The following is a 23,978-nucleotide window of genomic DNA, read 5'->3' on the forward strand; positions in this document are numbered from 1 at the left end:
ATTATACTTTATACTATTGACTTGTAAGAGAAATATCATGGAGAGGAAAAGAGCTAAAATGGCATTGATAGATGATGAAACATCTAGGAGAGCAACTTACAACAAAAGAAAGAAGGGTATGTTGAAAAAGTTGAGTGAGCTCACTACCCTCTGTGGGATCTCAGCTACAGCTATTGTTTATGGTGAGAACAACACAGTACCAGAAGTATGGCCTTCCCAACCAGAGGCTCTTCGTGTCTTGAATCGATTCCAGAACTTGACAGTCAAGGATCAGACAAAAAGCATGATTGACAATGAATCTCTCATCCTTAAGAAGAAGATCACAGAAGCGAAAGAGCAGTTGAAGAAGCTGGAGAAAGAGAACAGGGCGAAAGAGTTAGAACTTCTAGTGGCTGGAGTTTTCAAAGAGAGGATTAGTCTGAATGATCTTAGTGTTGATGAATTAAATGCTTTGGGTTTGATATTGGAGGAAAAGATTAATATGATTACAGAGATTCAGGTCTCTAATGAGGCAGGGTGTTCATCCTCACAATCCCCTCAGGAAACCCCAAACGGAAATCAACAACAGGTATTATTATTATTATTATTATTATTATTATTATTATTATTATTATTATTATTATTATTATTATTATTATTATTATTATTATTATTATTATTATTATTATTATTCATGGTCAGTATTTTGGGGAAATAGGAAAAGTTTCCGGAGCAATTAGTTTTGAGTGAACACAAAATTATTCAGAAATTTTCTTGTTTCCTGCAAACATCACCCTTATGTTTTTTCAGTTTTTTATTTTTTTCACCTTCCCTTTCCCAGCACTATAACTCTGATAGCTTATATCATACTCAGGCGACCTCCACCATTAACTGACGATTTCCACCACAAAATCGATTGTCTTCTCTTTCTCTATCTCCCTTCCCTCTATCTGCCTCTCTCTCCATCTCCATGTTTCTCTCTTTCTAAAATCGGCGAAGAGGAGAGTCCCTTCGTCGGGATCTTGTCTAGTTTTCCAGACGAGGTGGCTTCCTCTAGATCCGGTTCTTACAGATCCAGACGAAGGATCGGCAAAGGGGCTCTCCCTTTCGCTGAAACTTAGACAGAGAAGCAGAGAAAGAGAGAGGGAGAAAAGTAGCCGGCCGACGACTCGAAGAGTGTGTTTGGGGGATAGTTTTTAGGGTTTCCACCTTTTTTCTCGAAAACTTTTCTTATTCTCCATCCGGGAGTGCTACATTTACAAGATCCTTGACAAAATTTGTGACTTAATGACTCTTTTTCACTAAAAGACAAAAATTGATCAAAACTTTTCAAAGTTTGACTTTGATCGGGACCGTTCAAATGGCATTTTGTCAAGAATCTTGTCAAAGATTCTTTGTACATTTAGCATTTCCCTTCTCCAAAACGCCCACCTTATTATTGTTTGTTGTGAGATGGGTTTTTCCGAAAACAACCTTGATATTATGGGCGACCACTATCGGGCCGAACCACTGCCAAGATATGTGGTCGGAAAAAATTTTGACGGATAAAGTTAAAAACTTTCTCTTTTCAACTCCTGTCTGGCATAAAATCATTTTCTCAAAATTTAATTCTTATAAGACTCGAATTCAAGAAGTGTTTGTCATTCTGTGGATTTTTGGAAATATCAGAAGTCCAAGTTATGTCAGATGGTGTTTTTTCAAGTAGAACACATCAACTAGTTTCTTGTTAGTCCATATCATTTTCGCCAACATTGATTTGTATATTTGTACCTGTTTCTTCCATAAATATTAACGCCGTATTTTGTCAAATTCATAATTATAAATTTGTTCATATGGTAACATTTAAACGACACAAATTCTTGCCGTGAATTTTTATAAAAATTCACAAGTAAATATCAAAATAAATCATAATGACATTTTTTATTTATTTTTAATTCATTGCAAATAAGGTAGGAATATAATGTTTTTCATCATTTATATGAGATTCGATATGCCTTTTACAATATGTGAAAAATACATTTAATTACTTACGATAAATATGTTAGTGTTACATTACATGCCATAAATAACGTACTCCTCCGTGTATAGAATTTCAAATTGATAAAAGGTTTATTCCTTTACGCGTCAATTTGAAAGTCTATGTGGTTTTCTCAAAAAAAAATGTGTTAGTGTTGAACCTGTCATATGGTGCTACTGCTACTATGACCCCCACAAGTTAGCCAGAAATTAAATCCATAGTTTTTTCTTTTTTCTCTTAATTTGTGGGACTATATTTGAAAGTTTAATTGTGTACCAGGAAAATGTGGAGGTGCATCAGCTGGCTGAAGCTCTATTGGCCTTGAACCAGGACATGAACATAGAGAATCATGATGAGGAGTAAGCTGCTCCAGAATTGGCTCCATACATTAAGAGGACAAACATCTATTGAGGGTTTGGCTTTTATGATTTGTATGAGTCTGAAATCAATTACCTTTATTTACTTCTGCATAAATATGAAATGTAAATTAATTGCCAAATAAAAACGATCAATTTCGTATTATATTGGTCCCCCTTGGTCTTCAATCTGTTGGGAAAAACGGGCACTTAGTCGCAGCGGAATATAAAGTTTTTCCCTTTGTGCTAGTTACGAGGATAATACAGAAGAATATGTGGGAGCAATAAACAAAGAACTGAAAGTAAATAAGACAACGATTTTTAACGTGGAAAACCTCCTCAATGTGAGAAGTAAAAACCACGGGACTCGTAGTCCAACCAAATCAACTATAATAAGCAAAGTAGTTACAGACTACGTCCACCCGAGACTCAGACCCTTCCCAAAAGAATCAATCTCAAACACGAAGAAACACGGAGAAACCCTCACAAGAAAGAACAAAAACAGTCCAGAAATTTGCAGTCCAAAACGACTCAAAATTCACTAGGATTCCGGCGATCAATCAACGATTCCTCCGTACAAATACTAGATGAATATGTCAAGAACAGTTCTGCTAAATTTCAGCTTAATCGGAGAAGAACTCACCGTCGGATTTTCCGAACAATGAAGACTGCGCGTGCTGAAAAAGTTCTGCCCCGCTCTGCTCGCCAACCTCCTTCTCTCCCTTCTTCTCTTGTGCGTTTCTAATTGTCTTGCATCCTTTGGTGCTCATCACACACATCTAAATTAGGTTAAGGTAGTATTTATAGACTCCTCCTTAATCCTAATTCCACCGTCATAAGTAACCGATCAAAGAAACTCGACTTGGGTCCGGGTTTGGTTTCCTAATCCAAACCCAACTAGGTTTCCCCACTAGGAGGAAAACCCAACCCAATCCTGGTCCTGTCCCGGCCTACACTGTTAGTACATAAAACAAGACGATTAATGTTTAAGGATAAAAATCATTGCCTCGGTTATATTATCTCAATTCCTCTTTCTCGTTTTTTTTTTACATTCTTTGAATTGGTTGAAGTATTCACTTATCACTTTGATTTTTATAAATCATAAACGTATTATGTTTTGTCAAAACATTAAGTAATTTTCTTTATTTCTGTTTTTCAGAAAGGACTATTAAGTTAAGTCTGTCTCTATAATTATAGAAATAACATTTTTTTTCAATGATTGTTCGTTTATATATGTTCAAAGAACACTTTCTTATTTAACTTTACTGGGTGATCTTGGAGTTGTCTCTTTACCATTTCAAAGATAATAAAAGTAAACGCGACTAAATGAATCACCTTAAAAGCAATATTTGATAGAATATTGGCACATTTACTGATTAGGTAAAATAAACCATTACTTTCTTCTTCTCCGATTCTGTAAACGTTTTGACATCTTAGCTAATTTTAGGTGGTTTGAAACCAAAAATAGATACCAACAATTGGTATGATGATAATATATGTAACTTTTAGGCATCTAGAATCTCCAACCAGCTTAGATTGAAGGGTAGATTTAGGGAGAGCATTGAAGGTCAATTATCTCTAAATCTTGTCCGTCCATCAAAGCTGCCGGGAATTTTGCTATGCTAGGATTACACAGAATATCATTTTTGCCGTGCGTAATATCTTTAGGCCCAGGCCCGACCCACCAAAGTAGTTTCTGTAACATTATGTTCCTTCTTTCATTCTCCCCCTCTATAAATACATTGGCCAATTATACTATTAACTTGCAAGAGAAATATCATGGAGAGGAAAAGAGAGGAAATGGCATTGACAGCTGATAAAACATCATGGATAGCAACTTTAAACAAAATGAAGAAGGATTTGTTGAAAAAGTTGAGTGAGCTCATCATCCTCTGTGGGGACAATCCAGAACCAGAAGTATGGTGTTCCATATTAGAGGCTCTCCGTGTCCTCAATCGATTCGAGAACTTGATGGTCAGTTATCAGAAGAAAAGGATGATTAACAATGAATCTGTCATCCTCAAGAAGAAGATTGCAGAAGTGAAAGATGATTAGAATGAACCTTTCGATTAGAAAAGTAAGATTTATTTTTTGTTGAAACAAAGACTATTATATTCCTGGAGGCAAAATTGCATTACTGTTGAGTCTGAATACAATGCGGCTACTGTCTAAATAAAAAAGTGATTTTCTCGACTCCAATATTCTATATTTATTTATATGTTTCTGTTAAATTGTTATTCAACAAATATGGAGTATTTTATTAGTATATCTTTAGCAAGTTTCCCCCTCAAATTTTAGGCTCGGGGCGTCAAATATTCGACCACCTGAAGCCCATTATGCCCATCATGGGCTGGTACCATGGAGGGCTTTGTGCAAGAAAATTTTATGGTTTTTGGTGTATTGAAAACGATAAACTTAAAATATATTAATTGTGAGAATACTCCCACATGGGAGAACGACGATTGAACAACTAATAATATAATGTCTAGATCTTGTCTACTCATTGCCAATTAGTTTTGAGTTGGATGACTACAAAATTTAACATGGTATCAGAGCTAGACCAACACATGAAAGACTTAAAGGCCACACGTGCTCCACGTCTCTAGGAAAATAAATGCGTCTTAGGCTCAAAAAACTCCACAAGGGAGGAGGCATGTGAGAATAATCTTACACGGGAGAATGCCGATCTTGGAATCGGACTGAGAACATTTTATGCTTATTTGAGTGGGATCCACTCATCAAAATGAACCACAAAGCACATAATTGTGGTCGTGTCATCGAGGAGGAAGAGTTGAGCTAGCTAAAAAGTTTAGCTAGTAATAATCACACATCTAGTACTTAAAAGAAAATGTAAAGACTCATAACAACTTACTCTCTTATACTTAGGTGTCGAGTAAGAAATGATATAGGACTTTGGGTGGTGAAAACCATGCACAAGCGTCCGCAAATACACCTTTATGACGTTTTAGAGGCGCACTTTGTATGTGTGCATCGTCGCTAAGAACGTTGAACCTTTTTTTTGTAGATACATCAAATCTGCCCACTGGGTTATTTTCCTTGTTTCACGCGGATCGTCATCCAATGGACTACTGATGGTCCCGAGGACTAAATCATTGTGATTGTTTCCTCGGTTCCTCCAATAGTCATCGCGATTGTTCTCCATCATTGCTAACGAGTTCATAACTGCGGTTGTTCGCAGTTTATAAATAAACACAGATTGTAGATAGAAACATTATACTCGAAATATCATATATTTCTATAGACATAATATTCAAAAATTTGTACTACTTAATCAAAGTTCAAACAGTTTCCGGTAATAATTCCTCCGCTCAGAAAGGTAAAACCGTTGTATCTGGAATCACACTTCGCCTACACTAAAGGACGAAACTAAAAGTGGGCCATTGCACCCTCCACCCTGCCATAGTGACCTCTGTTAGAATCATGAATCACATTGATTTTTGTATTAATCTAAGGAATACGTAATAGTTAAAAACTAAATGTCAATAGTTTCTTGGTGGGATTGTGTTGTTATGACCCAAGTGATTTGGGTTGGATCACACACCTGTTTAGAAATGGTATACAATCTACTTTCTCTTACAAATTGAAATAAAGGGTATCAGTTAGTCTTGTTGAATATCCGCAGGGGCGGAACTAGGGGGTGGCCGGCGATGGCAGTGGTCCTCTCTGGAATTTAACTTCTAATAGTAATTTTGACTCCCACAAAATTTTTATGTATGATCTCTTCTTTTAGATTTCATCCTTGCCCTCTCTCACACTATTTTCTGGTTCCGCCCCTGAATATCCGTGATAGGGAACTTGAATTTCAAAAAAAAATAATAATTTTTTTTTTTTTTTTTGCTGAAAACCTCATGCTTACTATTGACAAATTTCAATTTTCTTTCAGTTTGAGAAATATACCAACCATTCACATGGATGATAAAAGAAAATTATAGTTAGCAAAAATTTAGTCTCAGAAACTACTATTTAGAAGACGTTCTTAACTGATGGTACTATTCTTATTTCAAATTATTTATATAAAGACCATTTCTTATAAGCGGAGTTAAATATAAAATGTAAATAAATTGCTAAATAAAAACGACCGAGTTCTTATTACATTGGCCCACTTTGGTCTTTAATCCCCACTTCATCCTTTTCTATATTGTTGGTACATAAAACAAGGTGATTAATGTTTTAAAGAAAAAGAATCATTGCCTCGGTTATATTATTCAATTTCTCTTTTTTTTTCTTACATTCACAGAATTTGTTGAAGTTTTCACTTATCACTTCGATTATCATAAATCATAGACCTATTATGTTTTGCCAACATAGATAGTAATTTTGTTTATTTCTGTTTTTGAGAAAGGACTATTAAGTTAAGTCTATTACTTTCATAAAAAAAAAAGTTAAGTCTATTTCTATAATTACAAAAAATCAATTATTATTCGTTTATATACGCTCAAAGAACATTCCTTATTTTACATTGTGGGATGATCTTGGAGGTTTCTCTTTATCATTTTGAAGATAATAAAAGTAAATGGGACTAAATGAATCACCTTAAAAACAATTTTAATAAAATATGATACTTTTACCAATTAGGTAAAATAGACCATTACTCTCTTATATTATAGGCGGTTTTCTTCTATAATGCAAACGTTTTGACTTCTTAGCCAATTTTAGACGGTTTTCTTCTATAATGCAATTGCTATAATGATTATCTGTATGATCTTAAGGCTGGTAGAATCCCCAACCAGCTTAGGTTGACGAGCAAGATTTATAAAGAGTATTAGAAGTTAATTATCTCTTAATCTAGACGGCCCCATCGATATTGACAGGAATTCTGCTGGGGTAGGGAATTACCCATAATATCATTTTTGTCATGTGTAATATGTTTGGGTCTCCCGTCCCCGTCCCCGTCCCATCATACTAGTTTCTCCTATACAACGTTCATTCATTCTCTCCCTTCATGCCAATTAATAGTATGCATCAATGAATCTTCACATCATCAATGTCAATCTCTATAATTGCATAAATAATATATAATTATTCGTTATAAACATTCAAAGAACACTTCCTTATTTAACATCGTGGGATGATCTTTTTTCTGTTGAAAGATCGTGGGATGATCTTGGAGTTATCTCTTTACCATTTTGAAGATAATAAAAGTAAATGCGACTAAATGAATCACCTTAAAAACAATCTTTAATAAAATATTGGCACATTTACCGATAAGGTAAATTGAACCGTTCCTTTCTTCAATTATCAAAAGGAGGTGGGTTTCTCTGATTATGTAAAGTTTGAAACCGAAAATACAAATCAACAATTGCTATAATGATAATCTGTGCGACCTTTAAGCTGCTAGAATCCCCAACCACCTTAGATTGACGAGCAGGATTCTAAGAGAGTATAAGAGGTCAATTATCTCTTAATCTTGTCCGTCCATCAAAACTGACAGGAATTTTGTTGGACTAGGAGTTACATATAATATTATTATTGCTTTGCGTAATATTTGTAAGCCCTGGCCCAGGCCCTGGCCCAGTCCCACCAAACTGGTTTCTCCAATACTATGTTCATTCATTCTCCTCCTCTATAAATACATAGGTCAATTATACTTTATACTATTGACTTGTAAGAGAAATATCATGGAGAGGAAAAGAGCTAAAATGGCATTGACAGATGATAAAACACCAGGGAGAGCAACTTACAACAAAAGAAAGAAGGGTATGTTGAAAACGTTGAGTGAGGTCACTACCCTCTGTGGGATCTCAGCTACAGCTATTGTTTATGGTGAGAACAACACAGTACCAGAAGTATGGCCTTCCCAACCAGAGGCTCTTCGTGTCTTGAATCGATTCCAGAACTTGACAGTCAAGGATCAGACAAAAAGCATGATTGACAATGAATCTCTCATCCTTAAGAAGAAGATCGCAGAAGCGAAAGAGCAGTTGAAGAAGCTGGAGAAAGAGAACAGAGCGAAAGAGTTAGAACTTCTAGTGGCTGGAGTTTTCACAGAGAGGATTAGTCTGAATGATCTTAGTGTTGATGAATTGAATGCTTTGGGTTTGATATTGGAGGAAAAGATTAATACGATTACAGAGATTCAGGTCTCTAATGAGGCAGGGTGTTCATCCTCACAACCCCCTCAGGAAACCCCAAACGGAAATCAACAGCAGGTATTATTATTATTATTATTATTATTATTATTATTATTATTATTATTATTATTATTATTATTATTGTCATTATTATTATTATTATTATTATTATTATTATTATTATTATTATTATTATTATTATTCATGGTCAGTATTTTGGGGAAATAGGAAAAGTTTCCGCAGCAATTAGTTTTGAGTGAACACAAAATTATTCAGAAATTTTCTTGTTTCCTGCAAACATCACCCTTATGTTTTTTCAGTTTCTTATTTTTTCACCTTCCCTTTCCCAGCACTATAACTCTGATAGCTTATATCATACTCAGGCGACCTCCACCATTAACTGACGATTTCCACCACAAAATCGATTGTCTTCTCTTTCTCTATCTCCCTTCCCTCTATCTGCCTCTCTCTCCATCTCCATGTTTCTCTCTTTCTAAAACCGGCGAAGAGGAGAGTCCCTTCGTCGGGATCTTGTCTAGTTTTCCAGACGAGGTGGCTTCCTCTAGATCCGGTTCTTACAGATCCAGACGAAGGATCGGCAAAGGGGCTCTCCCTTTCGCTGAAACTTAGACAGAGAAGCAGAGAAAGAGAGAGGGAGAAAAGTAGCCGGCCGACGACTCGAAGAGTGTGTTTGGGAGATAGTTTTTAGGGTTTCCACCTTTTTTCTCGAAAACTTTTCTTATTCTCCATCCGGGAGTGCTACATGTACAAGATCCTTGACAAAATTTGTGACTTAATGACTCTTTTTCACTAAAAGACAAAAATTGATCAAAACTTTTCAAAGTTTGACTTTGATCGGGACCGTTCAAATAGCATTTTGTCAAGAATCTTGTCAAAGATTCTTTGTACATTTGGCATTTCCCTTCTCCAAAACACCCACCTTATTATTGTTTGTTGTAAGATGAGTTTTTCCGAAAACAACCTTGATATTATGGGCGACCACTATCGGGCCGAACCACTGCCAAGATATGTGGTCGGAAAAAATTTAGACGGATAAAGTTAAAAACTTTCTCTTTTCAACTCCTGTCGGGCATAAAATCATTTTCTCAAAATTTAATTCTTATAAGACTCGAATTCAAGAAGTGTTTGTCGTTCTGTGGATTTTTGGAAATATCAGAAGTCCAAGTTATGTCAGATGGTGTTTTTTCAAGTAGAACACATCAACTAGTTTCTTGTTAGTCCATATCATTTTCCCAACATTGATTTGTATATTTGTACCTGTTTCTACCATAAATATTAACGCCCTATTTTGTCTAATTCATAATTATAAATTTGTTCATATGGTAACACTTAAACTACACAAATTCTTGCCGTATAAAAATTCACAAGTAAATATCAAAATAAATCGTAATGATATTTTTTATTTTTTTTATTCATTGCAAATAAGGTAGGAATATAATGTTTTTCATCATTTATACGAGATTCGATATGCCTTTTACAATATGTGAAAATACATTTAATTACTTACGATAAATATGTTAGTGTTACATTACATGCCATAAATAACGTACTCCGTGTATAGAATTTCAAATTGATAAAAGGTTTAATCCTTTACGCGTCAATTTGAATCTATGTGGTTTTCTCAAAAAAAATGTGTTAGTGTTGAACCTATCATATGGTGCTACTGCTACTATGACCCCCACAAGTTAGCCAGAAATTAAATCCATAGTTTTTTCTTTTTTCTCTTAATTTGTGGGACTGTATTTGAAAGTTTAATTGTGTACCAGGAAAATGTGGAGGTGCATCAGCTGGCTGAAGCTCTATTGGCCTTGAACCAGGACATGAACATTGAGAATCATGATGAGGAGTAAGCTGGTCCAGAATTGGCTCCATACATTAAGAGGACAAACATCTATTGAGGGTTTGGCTTTTATGATCTGTATGAGTCTGAAATCAATTACCTTTATTTACTTCTGCATAAATATGAAATGTAAATTAATTGCCAAATAAAAACGATCGATTTCGTATTATATTGGTTCCCCTTGGTCTTCAATCTGTTGGAAAAAACGGGCACTTAGGCGCAGCGGAATATAAAGTTTTTCCCTTTGTACTAGTTACGAGGATAATACAGAAGAATATGTGGGAGCAATAAACAAAGAACTGAAAGTAAATAAGACAACGGTTTTTAACGTGGAAAACCTCCTCAATGTGAGAAGTAAAAACCACGGGACTCATAGTCCAACCAAATCAACTATAATAAGCAAAGTAGTTACAGACTACGTCCACCCGAGACTCAGACCCTTCCGAAAAGAATCAATCTCAAACACGAAGAAACACGGAGAAACCATCACAAGAAAGAACAAAAACAGTCCAGAAATTTGCAGTCCAAAACGACCCAAAATTCACTAGGATTCCGGCGATCAATCAATGATTCCTCCGTACAAATACTAGATGAATATGTCAAGAACAGTTCTGCTAAATTTCAGCTTAATCGGAGAAGAACTCACCGTCGGATTTTCCGAACAATGAAGACTGCGCGTGCTGAAAAAGTTCTGCCCCGCCCTTCTCGCCAACCTCCTTCTCTCCCTTCTTCTCTTGTGCGTTTCTAATTGTCTTGCATCCTTTGGTGCTCCTCACACACATCTAAATTAGGTTAAGGTAGTATTTATAGACTCCTCCTTAATCCTAATTCCACCGTCATAAGTAACCGACCCAAAGAAACTCGACTTGGGTCCGGGTTTGGTTTCCTAATCCAAACCCAACTAGGTTTCCCCAGTCCCCACTAAGAGGAAAACCCAACCCAATCTTGGTCATGTCCCGGCCTACACTGTTAGTACATAAAACAAGGCGATTAATGTTTAAGGATAAAAATCATTGCCTCGGTTATATTATCTCAATTCCTCTTTTTCGTTTTTTTTACATTCTTTGAATTGGTTGAAGTATTCACTTATCACTTTGATTTTTATAAATCATAAACGTATTATGTTTTGTCAAAACATTAAGTAATTTTCTTTATTTCTATTTTTCAGAAAGGACTATTAAGCTAAGTCTGTCTCTATAATTATAGAAATAACATATTTTTTTCAATGATTATTCGTTTATATATGTTCAAAGAACACTTTCTTATTTAACTTTACTGGGTGATCTTGGAGTTGTCTCTTTACCATTTCAAAGATAATAAAAGTAAACGCGACTAAATGAATCACCTTAAAAGCAATATTTGATAGAATATTGGCACATTTACTGATTAGGTAAAATAAACCATTACTTTCTTCTTCTCCGATTATGTAAACGTTTTGACATCTTAGCTAATTTTAGGTGGTTTGAAACCAAAAATAGATACCAACAATTGGTATGATGATAATATATGTAACTTTTAGGCTTCTAGAATCACCAACCAGCTTAGATTGAAGGGTAGATTTAGGGAGAGCATTGAGGGTCAATTATCTCTAAATCTTGTCCGTCCATCAAAGCTGTCGAGAATTTTGCTATGCTAGGATTACACAGAATATCATTTTTGCCGTGCGTAATATCTTTAGGCCCAGGCCCGACCCACCAAAGTAGTTTCTCTAACATTATGTTCCTTCTTTCATTCTCCCCCTCTATAAACACATAGGCCAATTATACTATTAACTTGCAAGAGAAATATCATGAAGAGGAAAAGAGAGGAAATGGCATTGACAGCTGACAAGACATCAAGGATAGCAACTTTAAACAAAATGAAGAAGGATTTGTTGAAAAAGTTGAGTGAGCTCATCATCCTCTGTGGGGACAATCCAGAACCAGAAGTATGTTGTTCCATATTAGAGGCTCTCCGTGTCCTCAATCGATTTGAGAACTTGATGGTCAGTCTCAGAAGAAGAGGATGATTAACAATGAATCTGTCATCCTCAAGAAGAAGATTGCAGAAGTGAATGATGATTAGAATGAACCTTTCGGTTAGAAAAGTAAGATTTATTTTTTGTTGAAACAAAGACTATTATATTCCTGGAGGCAAAATTGCATTACTGTTGAGTCTGAATATAATGCGGCTATTGTCTAAATAAAAAAGTGATTTTCTCGACTCCAATATTCTATATTTATTTATATGTTTTTGTTAAATTGTTATTCAACAAATATGGAGTATTTTATTAGTATATCTTTAGCAAGTTTTCCCCTCATATTTTAGGCTCCGGGCGTCAAATATTCGACCACCTGAAGCCCATTATGCCCATCATGGGCTGGTACCATGGAGGGCTTTGTGCAAGAAAATTTTATGGTTTTTGGTGTATTGAAAACGATAAACTTAAAATATATTAATTGTGAGAATACTCCCACATGGGAGAACGACGATCGAACAACTAATAATATAATGTCTAGATCTTGTCCACTCATTGCCAATTAGTTTTGAGTTGGATGACTAGAAAATTTAACATGGTATCAGAGCTAGACCAACACATGAAAGACTTAAAGGCCACACGTGCTCCACATCACTAGGAAAATAAATGCGTCTTAGGCTCAAAGAACTCCACAAGAGAGGAGGCATGTGAGAACAATCTTACACGGGAGAATGCCGATCTTGAAATCGGACTGAGAATGTTTTATGCTTATTTGAGTGGGATCCACTCATTAAAATGAACCACAAAGCACATAATTGTGGTCGTGTCATCGAGGAGGAAGAGTTGAGCTAGCTAAAAAGTTTAGCTAGTAATAGTCACACATCTATTACTTAAAAGAAAATGTAAAGACTCATAACAACTTACTCCCTTATACTTAGGTGTCGAGTAAGAAATGATATAGGACTTTAGGACTTTGGGTGGTGAAAACCATGCACACGGGTCGGCAAATACACCTTTATGACGTTTTAGAGGCGCACTTAGTGTTGGGGTCCCTCCTTATATAAAAAGGTGATGCAGGGAGATTTTCAGAAGATTTTCTGAAAATCTTCTATATCATCAATTAGGTTATTTTAGTAGTTTCCTATTTTTTTTTAGTAGAGAATTGTTAATTTTAGTAATTTTATATTTTTAGGAAACCTTCTAGGTTTTAGATTCTAGTATTTTATTTATTTAGAAGTTGTTATTAGAATTTGATTAGGTTTAGGAAAGTAGTATTTTCTTTATTATAAATTGTTATTTGAGTTTGATTAGGTTAAGGAAACCCTAAGTCTATATAAAGGGGGATCTAAGAGTTGTTTTATTCATTCAAAACATCAATAAAACTTCAGTATTTTAGTATTACTTGTTCTTTATTTTGGTTCTATAGTCTTTAGACGAAGTTCTAAGACTCTTTTCTAGGTTTTAAAGTTTTAGACGGAGTTCTAATTCTTTCCGGAATTTTCCGCTGCGTCAGTCTCCTCCACTTCAAAGAAACTCGCCTCGAGTTTACTGATTGACTTGAATGTTATCTTGATTGATACTCCCTTGATATATCCTTCTCGTGAACTATGCATAGGAATTACCAAACTTTCAGATTTGACTGACGATTTTATTATGACATAGAATATTTTCTGTCCATATTTGTAATTTGACCCAAAGTCACTTTTCAGCCCAAAAATAAACTTGTACAGATCATGAGTATAGTGATTGAAAATTATGAACTTTGATGAAGACTTTCGAATAAAATTACTTGTCAATCCATTTGAAACAATTTGAGATTCGCATAATTCTGAGAATGGATCTTCGTATGAAGGAATTTTAATTGGATCAAAGTCTAACTTGCGAAGTTCTTCTTTTGAATCAACTTCCTTTGATTCAATTTTCTGAACCACTTCAATTTCCTGAACAACGTTCTTTGTCTCAATTTCCTGAACAACTTCCTTTAACTCAATTTTGTTAACAACTGACTCAATTTCTTGAACAACGTCTTGAACTACTTCAATTGACTCAATTTTCTGACCAACTTCTTCAGAAACAAATCCTTCATCGTGTAAATTGATATTAGGAGACTTATCCGTGAACACAATAATGTTAGATTTTGATTCGTGAGTAATATTACTTGAATTTTCTATGCTCACAATTTGTGGTGGTTCAACATTCTCTACGGGAGCTATTTTTACCTTTTTAATGTTTAAGTGAGGTTGTTCTTCCCTCCGAAATCCAAACTTCCTATATTCCCGTTCCTGAGCTTCAATTTTTAGGGCTAAGTTGTACGCCTCCTGAATAGTCCATACTGTAGCTATCCCCACTTTTTCTCGCAAACTAAATTTTAATCCGCTTAAAAATCGATTTGCTACAACATCTTCATATTCTATAATGCTCTCCATATTGTTTCTTTGAGCCAATTTTGAAAACTCCTCATAGTAATCACTCACTGAACGCAACCCTTGTCTACAGTTTTGGTATATCCTTAACAAGTGTTGTTGATAATCAGGAGGTAAAAACCACTCCTTCAAGTTCTCTTTCATAGACGGCCAACTCTGAATTGGAGCCCTTCCTTGTCTCTTCCTTAGAAGTTGTAATTGATCCCACCAATCTGCAGCACTCCTCTAAGTCTATAAACAATGATTTTAACTACCTGCTCATTGAGAATAGTAGCACACTTATTAGTGACATGTCGTTCGACCTTATCTAGCCAATCGAAAAACTCTTCAATAGTTGAATACCCATCGAAAATTGGTATTTCTTCGTTGATCTTATACTCATTATACTCTCTACGTGGGTACACTTGAACTGAAAAACTGTTACCATGATAGTAATTCTCCATATTGAGTGATTGATAACAAAATAGAGAATACTAATAATAATCTGATTTTTTTTTTTTTTTTTTTTTTTTTTTTTAAACCAACTTTAGATGCATCTTTGGCAAATCCATCGATGTGTTCTAAAGTGATCTTCGCGTAGATGATATCGAACCAGGCAAATCCTCGCTCTTGATGCCAACTGACGCAGCGGAAAATTCCGGAAAGAATTAGAACTCCGTCTAAAACTTTAAAACCTAGAAAAGAGTCTTAGAACTTCGTCTAAAGACTATAGAACCAAAATAAAGAACAAGTAATACTAAAATACTGAAGTTTTATTGATTTTTGAATGAATAAAACAACTCTTAGATCCCCCTTTATATAGACTTAGGGTTTCCTTAACCTAATCAAACTCAAATAACAATTTATAATAAAGAAAATACTACTTTCCTAAACCTAATCAAATTCTAATAACAACTTCTAAATAAATAAAATACTAGAATCTAAAACCTAGAAGGTTTCCTAAAAATATAAAATTACTAAAATTAACAATTCTCTACTAAAAAAAAATAGGAAACTACTAAAATAACCTAATTGATGATATAGAAGATTTTCAGAAAATCTTCTGAAAATCTCCCTGCATCAAAAGGATTCCTAGTTAGAACAGGATTTCCCTTACTCCTTATTTAGGGAGAAATAGAAGTTTCTATTTCTAGCCTAAAAAGGAATCCTATTTCTAGCAGAATACCTCCTTATTTGTCATTATAAATAGGGAATGAAAGGGAAGAAATTAATCATACTTTCAGGTTAGAGAGTATCATACTTTCAGGTTAGAGAGTATCCTCCCAGTTGGGAGCTCCCAGTTGGGAGAGTTACAAGAGAATCCTCTCAGATATATCTTCTCAGGTTAGAGAGAGATAAGAGAGATGACACAACTTCCAGAACAAAGAGAAGTCAGAGAAAGAGAGATTTCTGAAGTGGTTCTTTCAAGAGAGATTGAAAGAGCAGAATATTGGTTTGAAGAAAAGAAGATTATTAATCTTGTGAAGCAATTTAGTTTGTGGTTATCTTCTTCAACCTTTAGGAATCTAGGATTTGTTCAAATCTTAAGGAGTAAGAGATTTTATTTCTTTGTTTATTTGTTCAGTTTATCCACCATAGTTTTGGTGAAGAGTTGTTATCCAAGAGTGTTTCTACACATCTTGAAGAATCAGTTTATCCACCATAGGTTTGGTGAAGAGTTGTGTAACCCATTATTTAATTATAGTGGAAGATTTCTGGACTAGGTCCCGTGGTTTTTTTACCTTCTAGTTTGGAGGGGTTTTTTGCCACGTTAAATAATCTTGGTGTCTCTGCTTTTACTTTCACATCGTTTATCTTCATATTCCTGAACAAGTTAATTAGGTTATTTTTCCTAACAAGTGGTACCAGAGCTAAGGTTGGATTTATTGTTCAGAAATATGGAAGGAAAACAGTAGTGCACTTTACACATGATTCAAGCGAATTCGTGAATAAGAGTTGAATGCAGTGGGAATGTGAGTGATCTGGGGATTCAATACGTACTGAAGAAAAAAGTGTTGGATATCAAGAAAATCCATATAGAAGACAATATTTCAGATATGATGGCAAAAAGATTGTTCAACGGGAAGCATGAGCTACATAGTAGTATTGTTGTCTTTGGAATGGTGGGTCCTTTTCATAAGTCGGGAGGGGGAGTTTGTTGGGGTCCCTCCTTATATAAAAAGGATTCCTAGTTAGAACAGGATTTCCCTTATTCCTTATTTAGGGAGAAATATAAGTTTCTATTTCTAGCCTCAAAAGGAATCCTATTTCTAGCAGAATACCTCCTTATTTGTCATTATAAATAGGGAATGAAAGGGAAGAAATTAATCATACTTTCAGGTTAGAGAGTATCATACTTTCAGGTTAGAGAGTATCATACTTTCAGGTTAGAGAGTATCATACTTTCAGGATAGAGAGTATCCTCCCGGTTGGGAGCTCCCAGTTGGGAGAGTTAGTAGAGAATCCTCTCAGATATATCTTCTCAGGTTAGAGAGAGATATGAGAGATGACAACAACTTCCAGAACAAAGAGAAGTCAGAGAAAGAGAGATTTCTGAAGTGGTTCTTTCAAGAGAGATTGAAAGAGCAGAATATTGGTTTGAAGAAAAGAAGATTATTAATATTGTGAAGCAATTTAGTTTGTGGTTATCTTCTTCAACCTTTAGGAATCTAGGATTTGTTCAAATCCTAAGGAGTAAGAGATTTTTAGTTCTTTGTTTCTTTGTTCAGTTTATCCACCATAGGTTTGGTGAAAAGTTGTATAACCCATTATTTAATTATAGTGGAAGATTTCTGGACTAGGTCCCGTGGTTTTTTACCTTCTAGTGTGGAGGGGTTTTTTGCCACGTTAAATAATCTTGGTGTCTCTGCTTTTACTTTCACATCGTTTATCTTCATATTCCTGAACAAGTTAATTAGGTTATTTTTCCTAACACTTAGTATGTGTGCATCGTCGCTAAGAACGTTGAACCTTTTTTTGTAGATACATCAAATCTGCCCGCTGGGTTATTTTCCTTGTTACACGCGGATCGTCATCCAATAGACTATTGATGGTCCCGAGGACTAAATCATTGTGATTGTTTCCTCCAATAGTCATCGCGATTGTTCTCCATCATTGCTAACGAGTTCATAACTGCGGTTGTTCGCAGTTTATAAATAAACACAGATTGTAGATTGAAACATTATACTCGAAATATCATATATTTCTATAGACATAATATTCAAAAAATTATACTACTTAATCAAAGTTCAAACAGTTTCCGGTAAAAATTCCTCCGCTCAGAAAGGTAAAACTGTTGTATCTGGAATCACACTTCGCCTACACTGAAGGACGAAACTACAAGTGGGCCATTGCACCCTCCACCTTGCCATAGTGACCTCTGTTAGAATCATGAATCACATTGATTTTTGTATTAATCTAAAGAATACGTAATAGTTAAAAACTAAATGTCAATAGTTTCTTGGTGGGATTGTGTTGTTATGACCCAAGTGATTTGGGTTGGATCACACACCTGTTTAGAAATGGTATACAATCTACTTTCTCTTACAAATTGAAATAAAGGGTATCAGTTAGTCTTGTTGAATATCCGCAGGGGCGGAACTAGGGGGTGGCCGGCGATGGCAGTGGTCCTCTCTAGAATTTGACTTCTAATAGTAATTTTGGCTCCCACAGAATTTTTATGTATGATCTCTTCTTTCTGATTTCATCTTTGCCCTCCCTCACACTATTTTCTGGTTCCGCCCCTGAATATCCGTGATAGGGAACTTGAATTTCAAAAACAATAATAATTTTTTTTTTTTTTTTTTTGAAAACCTCATGCTTACTATTGACAAATTTCAATTTTCTTTCAGTTTGAGAAATATACCAACCATTCACATGGACGATAAAAGAAAATTATGGTTAGCAAAAATTTAGCCTCAGAAACCACTATTTAGAAGACGTTCTTAACTGATGGTACTACTCTTATTTCAAATTATTTATATAAAGACCATTTCTTATAAGAGGAGTATAAATATAAAATGTAAATAAATTTCTAAATAAAAACGACCGAGTTCTTATTACCTTGGCCCTCTTTGGTCGTTAATCCCCACTTCATCCTTGTCTATATTGTTGGTACATAAAACAAGGTGATTAATGTTTTAAAGAAAAAGAATCATTGCCTCGGTTATATTATTTCAATTCCTCTTTTTTTTTTCTTACATTCACAGACTTTGTTGAAGTTTTCACTTATCACTTCGATTTTCATAAATCATAAACCTATTATGTTTTGCCAACATAGATAGTAATTTTGTTTATTTCTGTTTTCGAGAAAGGACTAATAAGTTAAGTCTATTACTTTCATCAAAAAAAAAAGTTAAGTCTATTTCTATAATTACAAAAATAACAATTTTTTATCAATTATTATTCGTTTATATACGCTCAAAGAACATTCCTTATTTTACATTGTGGGATGATCTTCGAGGTTTCTCTTTATCATTTTGAAGATAATAAAAGTAAATGGGACTAAATGAATCACCTTAAAAACAATTTTAATAAAATATGATACTTTTACCAATTAGGTAAAATATACCATTACTCTCTTAATTATCTCTTAATCTAGACGGCCCCATCGAAATTGACAGGAATTCTGCTGGGGTAGGAAATTACACATAATATCATTTTTTTCATGTGTAATATGTTTGGGTCTCCCGTCCCCGTCCCATCATACTAGTTTCTCCTATACAACGTTCATTCATTCTCCCCCTTCATGCCAATTAATAGTATGCATCAATGAATCTTCACATCCTGAACGGTAACTTAATGTCGTTTTTAGACATCATCAATGTCAATCTCTATAATTGCATAAATAATATATAATTATTCGTTATATACATTCAAAGAACACTTCCTTATTTAACATTGTGGGATGATCTTTTTTCTGTTGAATGATCGTGGGATGATCTTGGAGTTGTCTCTTTACCATTTTGAAGATAATAAAAGTAAATGCGACTAAATGAATCACCTTAAAAACAATCTTTAATAAAATATTGGCACATTTACCGATTAGGTAAATTGAACCGTTCCTTTCTTCACTTATCAAAAGGAGGTAGTTTTCTCCGATTATGTAAAGTTTGAAACCAAAAATACATATCAACAAATGCTATAATGATAATCTGTGCGACCCTTAAGCTGCTAGAATCCCCAACCACCTTAGATTGACGAGCAGGATTCCAAGAGAGTATTAGACGTCAATTATCTCTTAATCATGTCCGTCCATCAAAACTGACAGGAATTTTGCTGGACTAGGAGTTACATATAATATTATTTTTGCTTTGCTTAATATTTTTAAGCCCTGGCCCAGGCCCTGGCCCAGTCCCACCAAACTGGTTTCTCCAATACTATGTTCATTCATTCTCCTCCTCTATATATACATAGGCCAATTATACTTTATACTATTGACTTGTAAGAGAAATATCATGGGGAGGAAAAGAGCTAAAATGGCATTGATAGATGATAAAACATCTAGGAGAGCAACTTACAACAAAAGAAAGAAGGGTATGTTGAAAAAGTTGAGTGAGCTCACTACCCTCTGTGGGATCTCAGCTACAGCTATTGTTTATGGTGAGAACAACACAGTACCAGAAGTATGGCCTTCCCAACCAGAGGCTCTTCGTGTCTTGAATCGATTCCAGAACTTGACAGTCAAGGATCAGACAAAAAGGATGATTGACAATGAATCTCTCATCCTTAAGAAGAAGATTGCAGAAGGGAAAGAGCAGCTGAAGAAGCTGGAGAAAGAGAACAGGGCGAAAGAGTTGGAACTTCTAGTGGCTGGAGTTTTCAAAGAGAGGATTAGTCTGAATGATCTTAGTGTTGATGAATTGAATGCTTTGGGTTTGATATTGGAGGAAAAGATTAATATGATTACAGAGATTCAGGTCTCTAATGAGGCAGGGTGTTCATCCTCACTACCCCCTCAGGAAACCCCAAATGGAAATCAACATCAGGTATTATTATTATTATTATTATTATTATTATTATTATTATTATTATTATTATTCATGGTCAGTATTTTGGGGAAATAGGAAAAGTTTTCGGAGCAATTAGTTTTGAGTGAAAACAAAATTATTCAGAAATTTTCTTGTTTCCTCCAAACATCACCCTTATGTTTTATCAGTTTTTTATTTTTTCACCTTCCCTTTCCCAACACTATAACTCTGATGGCTTATATCATACTCAGGCGACCTCCACCATTAACTGACGATTTCCACCACAAAATCGATTATCTTCTCTTTCTCTATCTCCCTTCCCTCTATCTGCCTCTCTCTCTCCATCTCCATGTTTCTCTCTCTTTCTAAAACCGGCGAAGAGGAGAGTCCCTTCGCCGGGATCTTGTCTAGTTTTCCAGACGAGGTGGCTTCCTCTAGATCCGGTTCTTACAGATCCAGACGAAGGATCGGCAAAGGGGCTCTCCCTTCGCTGAAACGTAGACAGAGAAGCAGAGAGAGAGAAAGAGAGAGAAAAGTAGCCGGCCGACGACTCGAAGAGTGTGTTTGGGGGATAGTTTTTAGGGTTTCCACCATTTTTTTCGAAAACTTTTCTTATTCTCCATCTGGGGGTGCTACATGTACAAGATCCTTGACAAAATTGACTCTTTTTCACTAAAAGACAAAAATTGATCAAAACTTTTCAAAGTTTGACTTTGATCGGGACCGTTCAAATGGCATTTTGTCAAGAATCTTGTCAAAGATTCTTTGTACATTTAGGATTTCCCTTCTCCAAAACACCCACCTTATTTATTGTTTGTTGTGAGATGGGTTTTTCCGAAAACAAACTTGATATTATAAGCGACCACTATCGGGCCGAACCACTGCCAAGATATGTGGTTGGGCAAAATTTACGCGGATAAAGTTAAAAACTTTCTCTTTTCAACTCCTGTCGGGCATAAAATCATTTTCCCAAAATTTAATTCTTATAAGACTCGAATTCAAGAAGTGTTTGTTGTTCTGTGGATTTTTGGAAATATCATAAGTCCAAGTTATGTCAGATGGTGTTTTTCAAGTAGAACTCATCAACTAGTTTCTTGTTAGTCCATATCATTTTCCCAACATTGATTTGTATATTTGTACCTGTTTCTACCATAAATATTAGCGCGGTATTTTGTCAAATTCATAATTATAAATTTGTTCATATGGTAACATTTAAACGACACAAATTCTTGCCGTGAATTTTTATAAAAATTCACAAGTAAATATCAAAATAAATCATAATGACATTTTTTTTTTTTTTTTCTAATTCATTGCAAATAAGGTAGGAATATAATGTTTTTCATCATTTATATGAGATTCGATATGCCTTTTACAATATGTGAAAAATACATTTAATTACTTGATAAATATGTTAGTGTTACATTACATGCCATAAATAACGTACTCCGTGTATAGAATTTCAAATTGATAAAAGGTTTATTCCTTTACGCGTCAATTTGAAAGTCTATGTGGTTTTCTCAAAAAAAAATGTGTTAGTGTTGAACCTATCATATGGTGCTACTGCTACTATGACTCCCACAAGTTAGCCAGAAATTAAATCCATAGTTTTTTCTTTTTTCTCTTAATTTGTGGGACTATATTTGAAAGTTTAATTGTGTACCAGGAAAATGTGGAGGTGCATCAGCTGGCTGAAGCTCTATTGGCCTTGAACCAGGACATGAACATTGAGAATCATGATGAGGAGTAAGCTGCTCCAGAATTGGCTCCATACATTAAGAGGACAAACCTCTATTGAGGGTTTGGCTTTTATGATTTGTATGAGTCTGAAATCAATTACCTTTATTTACTTCTGCATAAGAACCATCTTCTGGGTATACTTGGTTTTGATTTTGGTATTAATCATCCAATGAGTTTTTAATACATTATAATTCGTATGATAATGGTTTTGGTATTAATCATCAATGTGGTTTTCTACATTATTATTCATATGATATGGTTTTCTTGTTTTTGTTAGCGGTAATATGGGAGGGGGACCCAAACTCTATGAAATTTACCTAAAATCATTAAGCGAAGTTCTGTAAGGTCTCCCCGTTTTTGTTAAATGGCCTTCCTTTTAAAAGCAGCCCTATTTTCAAATTTTTTGTTATAGGGCCATGTCATTTATGAAGCACCCCCCATAAGCAGTTAGGCCTAATGGCAAAGTTAACACCGTTAGGTTACCATCTTCTTCTTTCTCATTCGCCTTCTCTCTTCCTTTTCTTTCTTATTCATCTTCTTCATCTTTGATTCACCTTCTTCTAATTCTTCCTTCTCATTCGTCGATTCACTTGTAGCCGATAGCATCAATCTATAACAGATAACTTTTGAAGGAAGAAAACCCAATATGTGCTTTTAGGGTTTCGAGTTTTGATTGTTAGAGTTTAAGTTGGGCCTGGTTAGGCCGATAGTCGAACTTTGATTCCACATGGTTAGGGTGAACTTAAGTTGTTCTTCTTTTTTAAGCTTTCGGGAGTGAATTTGATAAGCTCGTGTCTATGAAGCTACTCAAATCCGACTTAAGCCACCGAATTCAACTCCAGTAAGTAGTTCAGTTAGGTGTTGCATTCGGCGTGTCCATGTCGATAATGTCTTCATCAATTTGGTTTGAGGGCACCGAATTTAAGTCCAGTACCAAAGATAGGCTACTAGAGTTGAATTTGAGTATGCTCCAACCGAATTTCTCGTACATTTGCAATCTGGTCTAATCGAAATTTATACTAAAATTTGGTTGAACCAGACCGAATTCCCCTTTGTGCTCCGCAATTTTTTTTCTCCATACAACAAAAAAAATAATAATTCATCGAACATGTAATAATGTGTTAGGGGATTTTCATGTAAGTCTTTAGAGACTGAATCATGTCCAGAAGTTAATTTTTTAGAATCCTATGACATTTCCCTTAGAAGTTTGGAACTTCCTTCACCTATGGTGGTTTGCAACAAAGAGACTTAGTTTGAGAAGAAAATGGGTGTTTAGGGATATGAGGAGAGGTTTAGAGTTAAGACAGAAAGGTACGTCACTCTGTGAATTGAGCCAGTTCCAATTTGATTTGCCAGCTACTTGTATCATGTCTTTAATCTGAGCAGCGGATCCTACTCTGGAGACAATAATTCCCACATTTATAGCAGGTCGGATTCCAGAATTGAATAGATCGGTGGATAAGAATATTTGTTCATCTGTAATGTAAACTATATTGATAGAAATATAATCCGAAACGTCTCCAGGAGGTTTTTATACCCATTGCGAAATCGAAGAGGCCCTATAAAACTTCCCATGAAGAGAAGTTGGAAAATGATTAAAAAAGAAGC

At 35.0% G+C, this 23,978-nt stretch overlaps 4 protein-coding genes across 4 annotated transcripts; all 4 read left to right on the top strand.

Moving 5' to 3' along the window:
• LOC147559703 (MADS-box transcription factor PHERES 2-like) lies at nt 1-2,516 on the top strand. Its single transcript, XM_086657859.1, has 2 exons — nt 1-568; nt 2,276-2,516. The coding sequence occupies exons 1-2, from the start codon at nt 38-40 to the stop codon at nt 2,357-2,359; spliced, it is 615 nt and encodes a 204-aa protein (XP_086513985.1). The 5' UTR covers nt 1-37; the 3' UTR covers nt 2,360-2,516.
• Nucleotides 2,517-4,131: 1,615 nt separating this feature from the next.
• LOC147559704 (agamous-like MADS-box protein AGL80) lies at nt 4,132-4,407 on the top strand. The gene has a single exon (XM_086659208.1). It carries the CDS (start codon nt 4,132-4,134, stop codon nt 4,405-4,407), a length of 276 nt encoding a protein of 91 aa, XP_086515334.1.
• Nucleotides 4,408-7,978: 3,571 nt separating this feature from the next.
• On the top strand, nt 7,979-10,474 carry LOC147559705 (MADS-box transcription factor PHERES 2-like). The gene is made up of 2 exons (XM_086657860.1): nt 7,979-8,522; nt 10,232-10,474. Exons 1-2 carry the CDS (start codon nt 7,992-7,994, stop codon nt 10,313-10,315), a joined length of 615 nt encoding a protein of 204 aa, XP_086513986.1. The 5' UTR covers nt 7,979-7,991; the 3' UTR covers nt 10,316-10,474.
• Nucleotides 10,475-20,141: 9,667 nt separating this feature from the next.
• Nucleotides 20,142-22,380, top strand: LOC147559706 (MADS-box transcription factor PHERES 2-like). Its single transcript, XM_086659209.1, has 2 exons — nt 20,142-20,651; nt 22,297-22,380. Exons 1-2 carry the CDS (start codon nt 20,142-20,144, stop codon nt 22,378-22,380), a joined length of 594 nt encoding a protein of 197 aa, XP_086515335.1.
• The last annotated feature ends 1,598 nt before the right edge of the window (nt 22,381-23,978 follow it).

Source organism: Eschscholzia californica, unplaced genomic scaffold, assembly GCF_041429995.1.
Source record: "Eschscholzia californica isolate CP2 unplaced genomic scaffold, dmEscCali1.0.p SCAF_2, whole genome shotgun sequence".
Lineage (NCBI taxonomy): Eukaryota > Viridiplantae > Streptophyta > Magnoliopsida > Ranunculales > Papaveraceae > Eschscholzia > Eschscholzia californica.

Coding starts and splice junctions, on each gene's coding strand:
- LOC147559705 (XM_086657860.1), top strand. CDS start 7,992: ATGGAGAGGAAAAGAGCTAAAATGGCATTGACAGATGATAAAACACCA. Junction 8,523..10,231: donor CAAACGGAAATCAACAGCAG/GTATTATTATTA, acceptor ATTGTGTACCAG/GAAAATGTGGAGGTGCATCA.
- LOC147559706 (XM_086659209.1), top strand. CDS start 20,142: ATGGCATTGATAGATGATAAAACATCTAGGAGAGCAACTTACAACAAA. Junction 20,652..22,296: donor CAAATGGAAATCAACATCAG/GTATTATTATTA, acceptor ATTGTGTACCAG/GAAAATGTGGAGGTGCATCA.
- LOC147559703 (XM_086657859.1), top strand. CDS start 38: ATGGAGAGGAAAAGAGCTAAAATGGCATTGATAGATGATGAAACATCT. Junction 569..2,275: donor CAAACGGAAATCAACAACAG/GTATTATTATTA, acceptor ATTGTGTACCAG/GAAAATGTGGAGGTGCATCA.
- LOC147559704 (XM_086659208.1), top strand. CDS start 4,132: ATGGAGAGGAAAAGAGAGGAAATGGCATTGACAGCTGATAAAACATCA.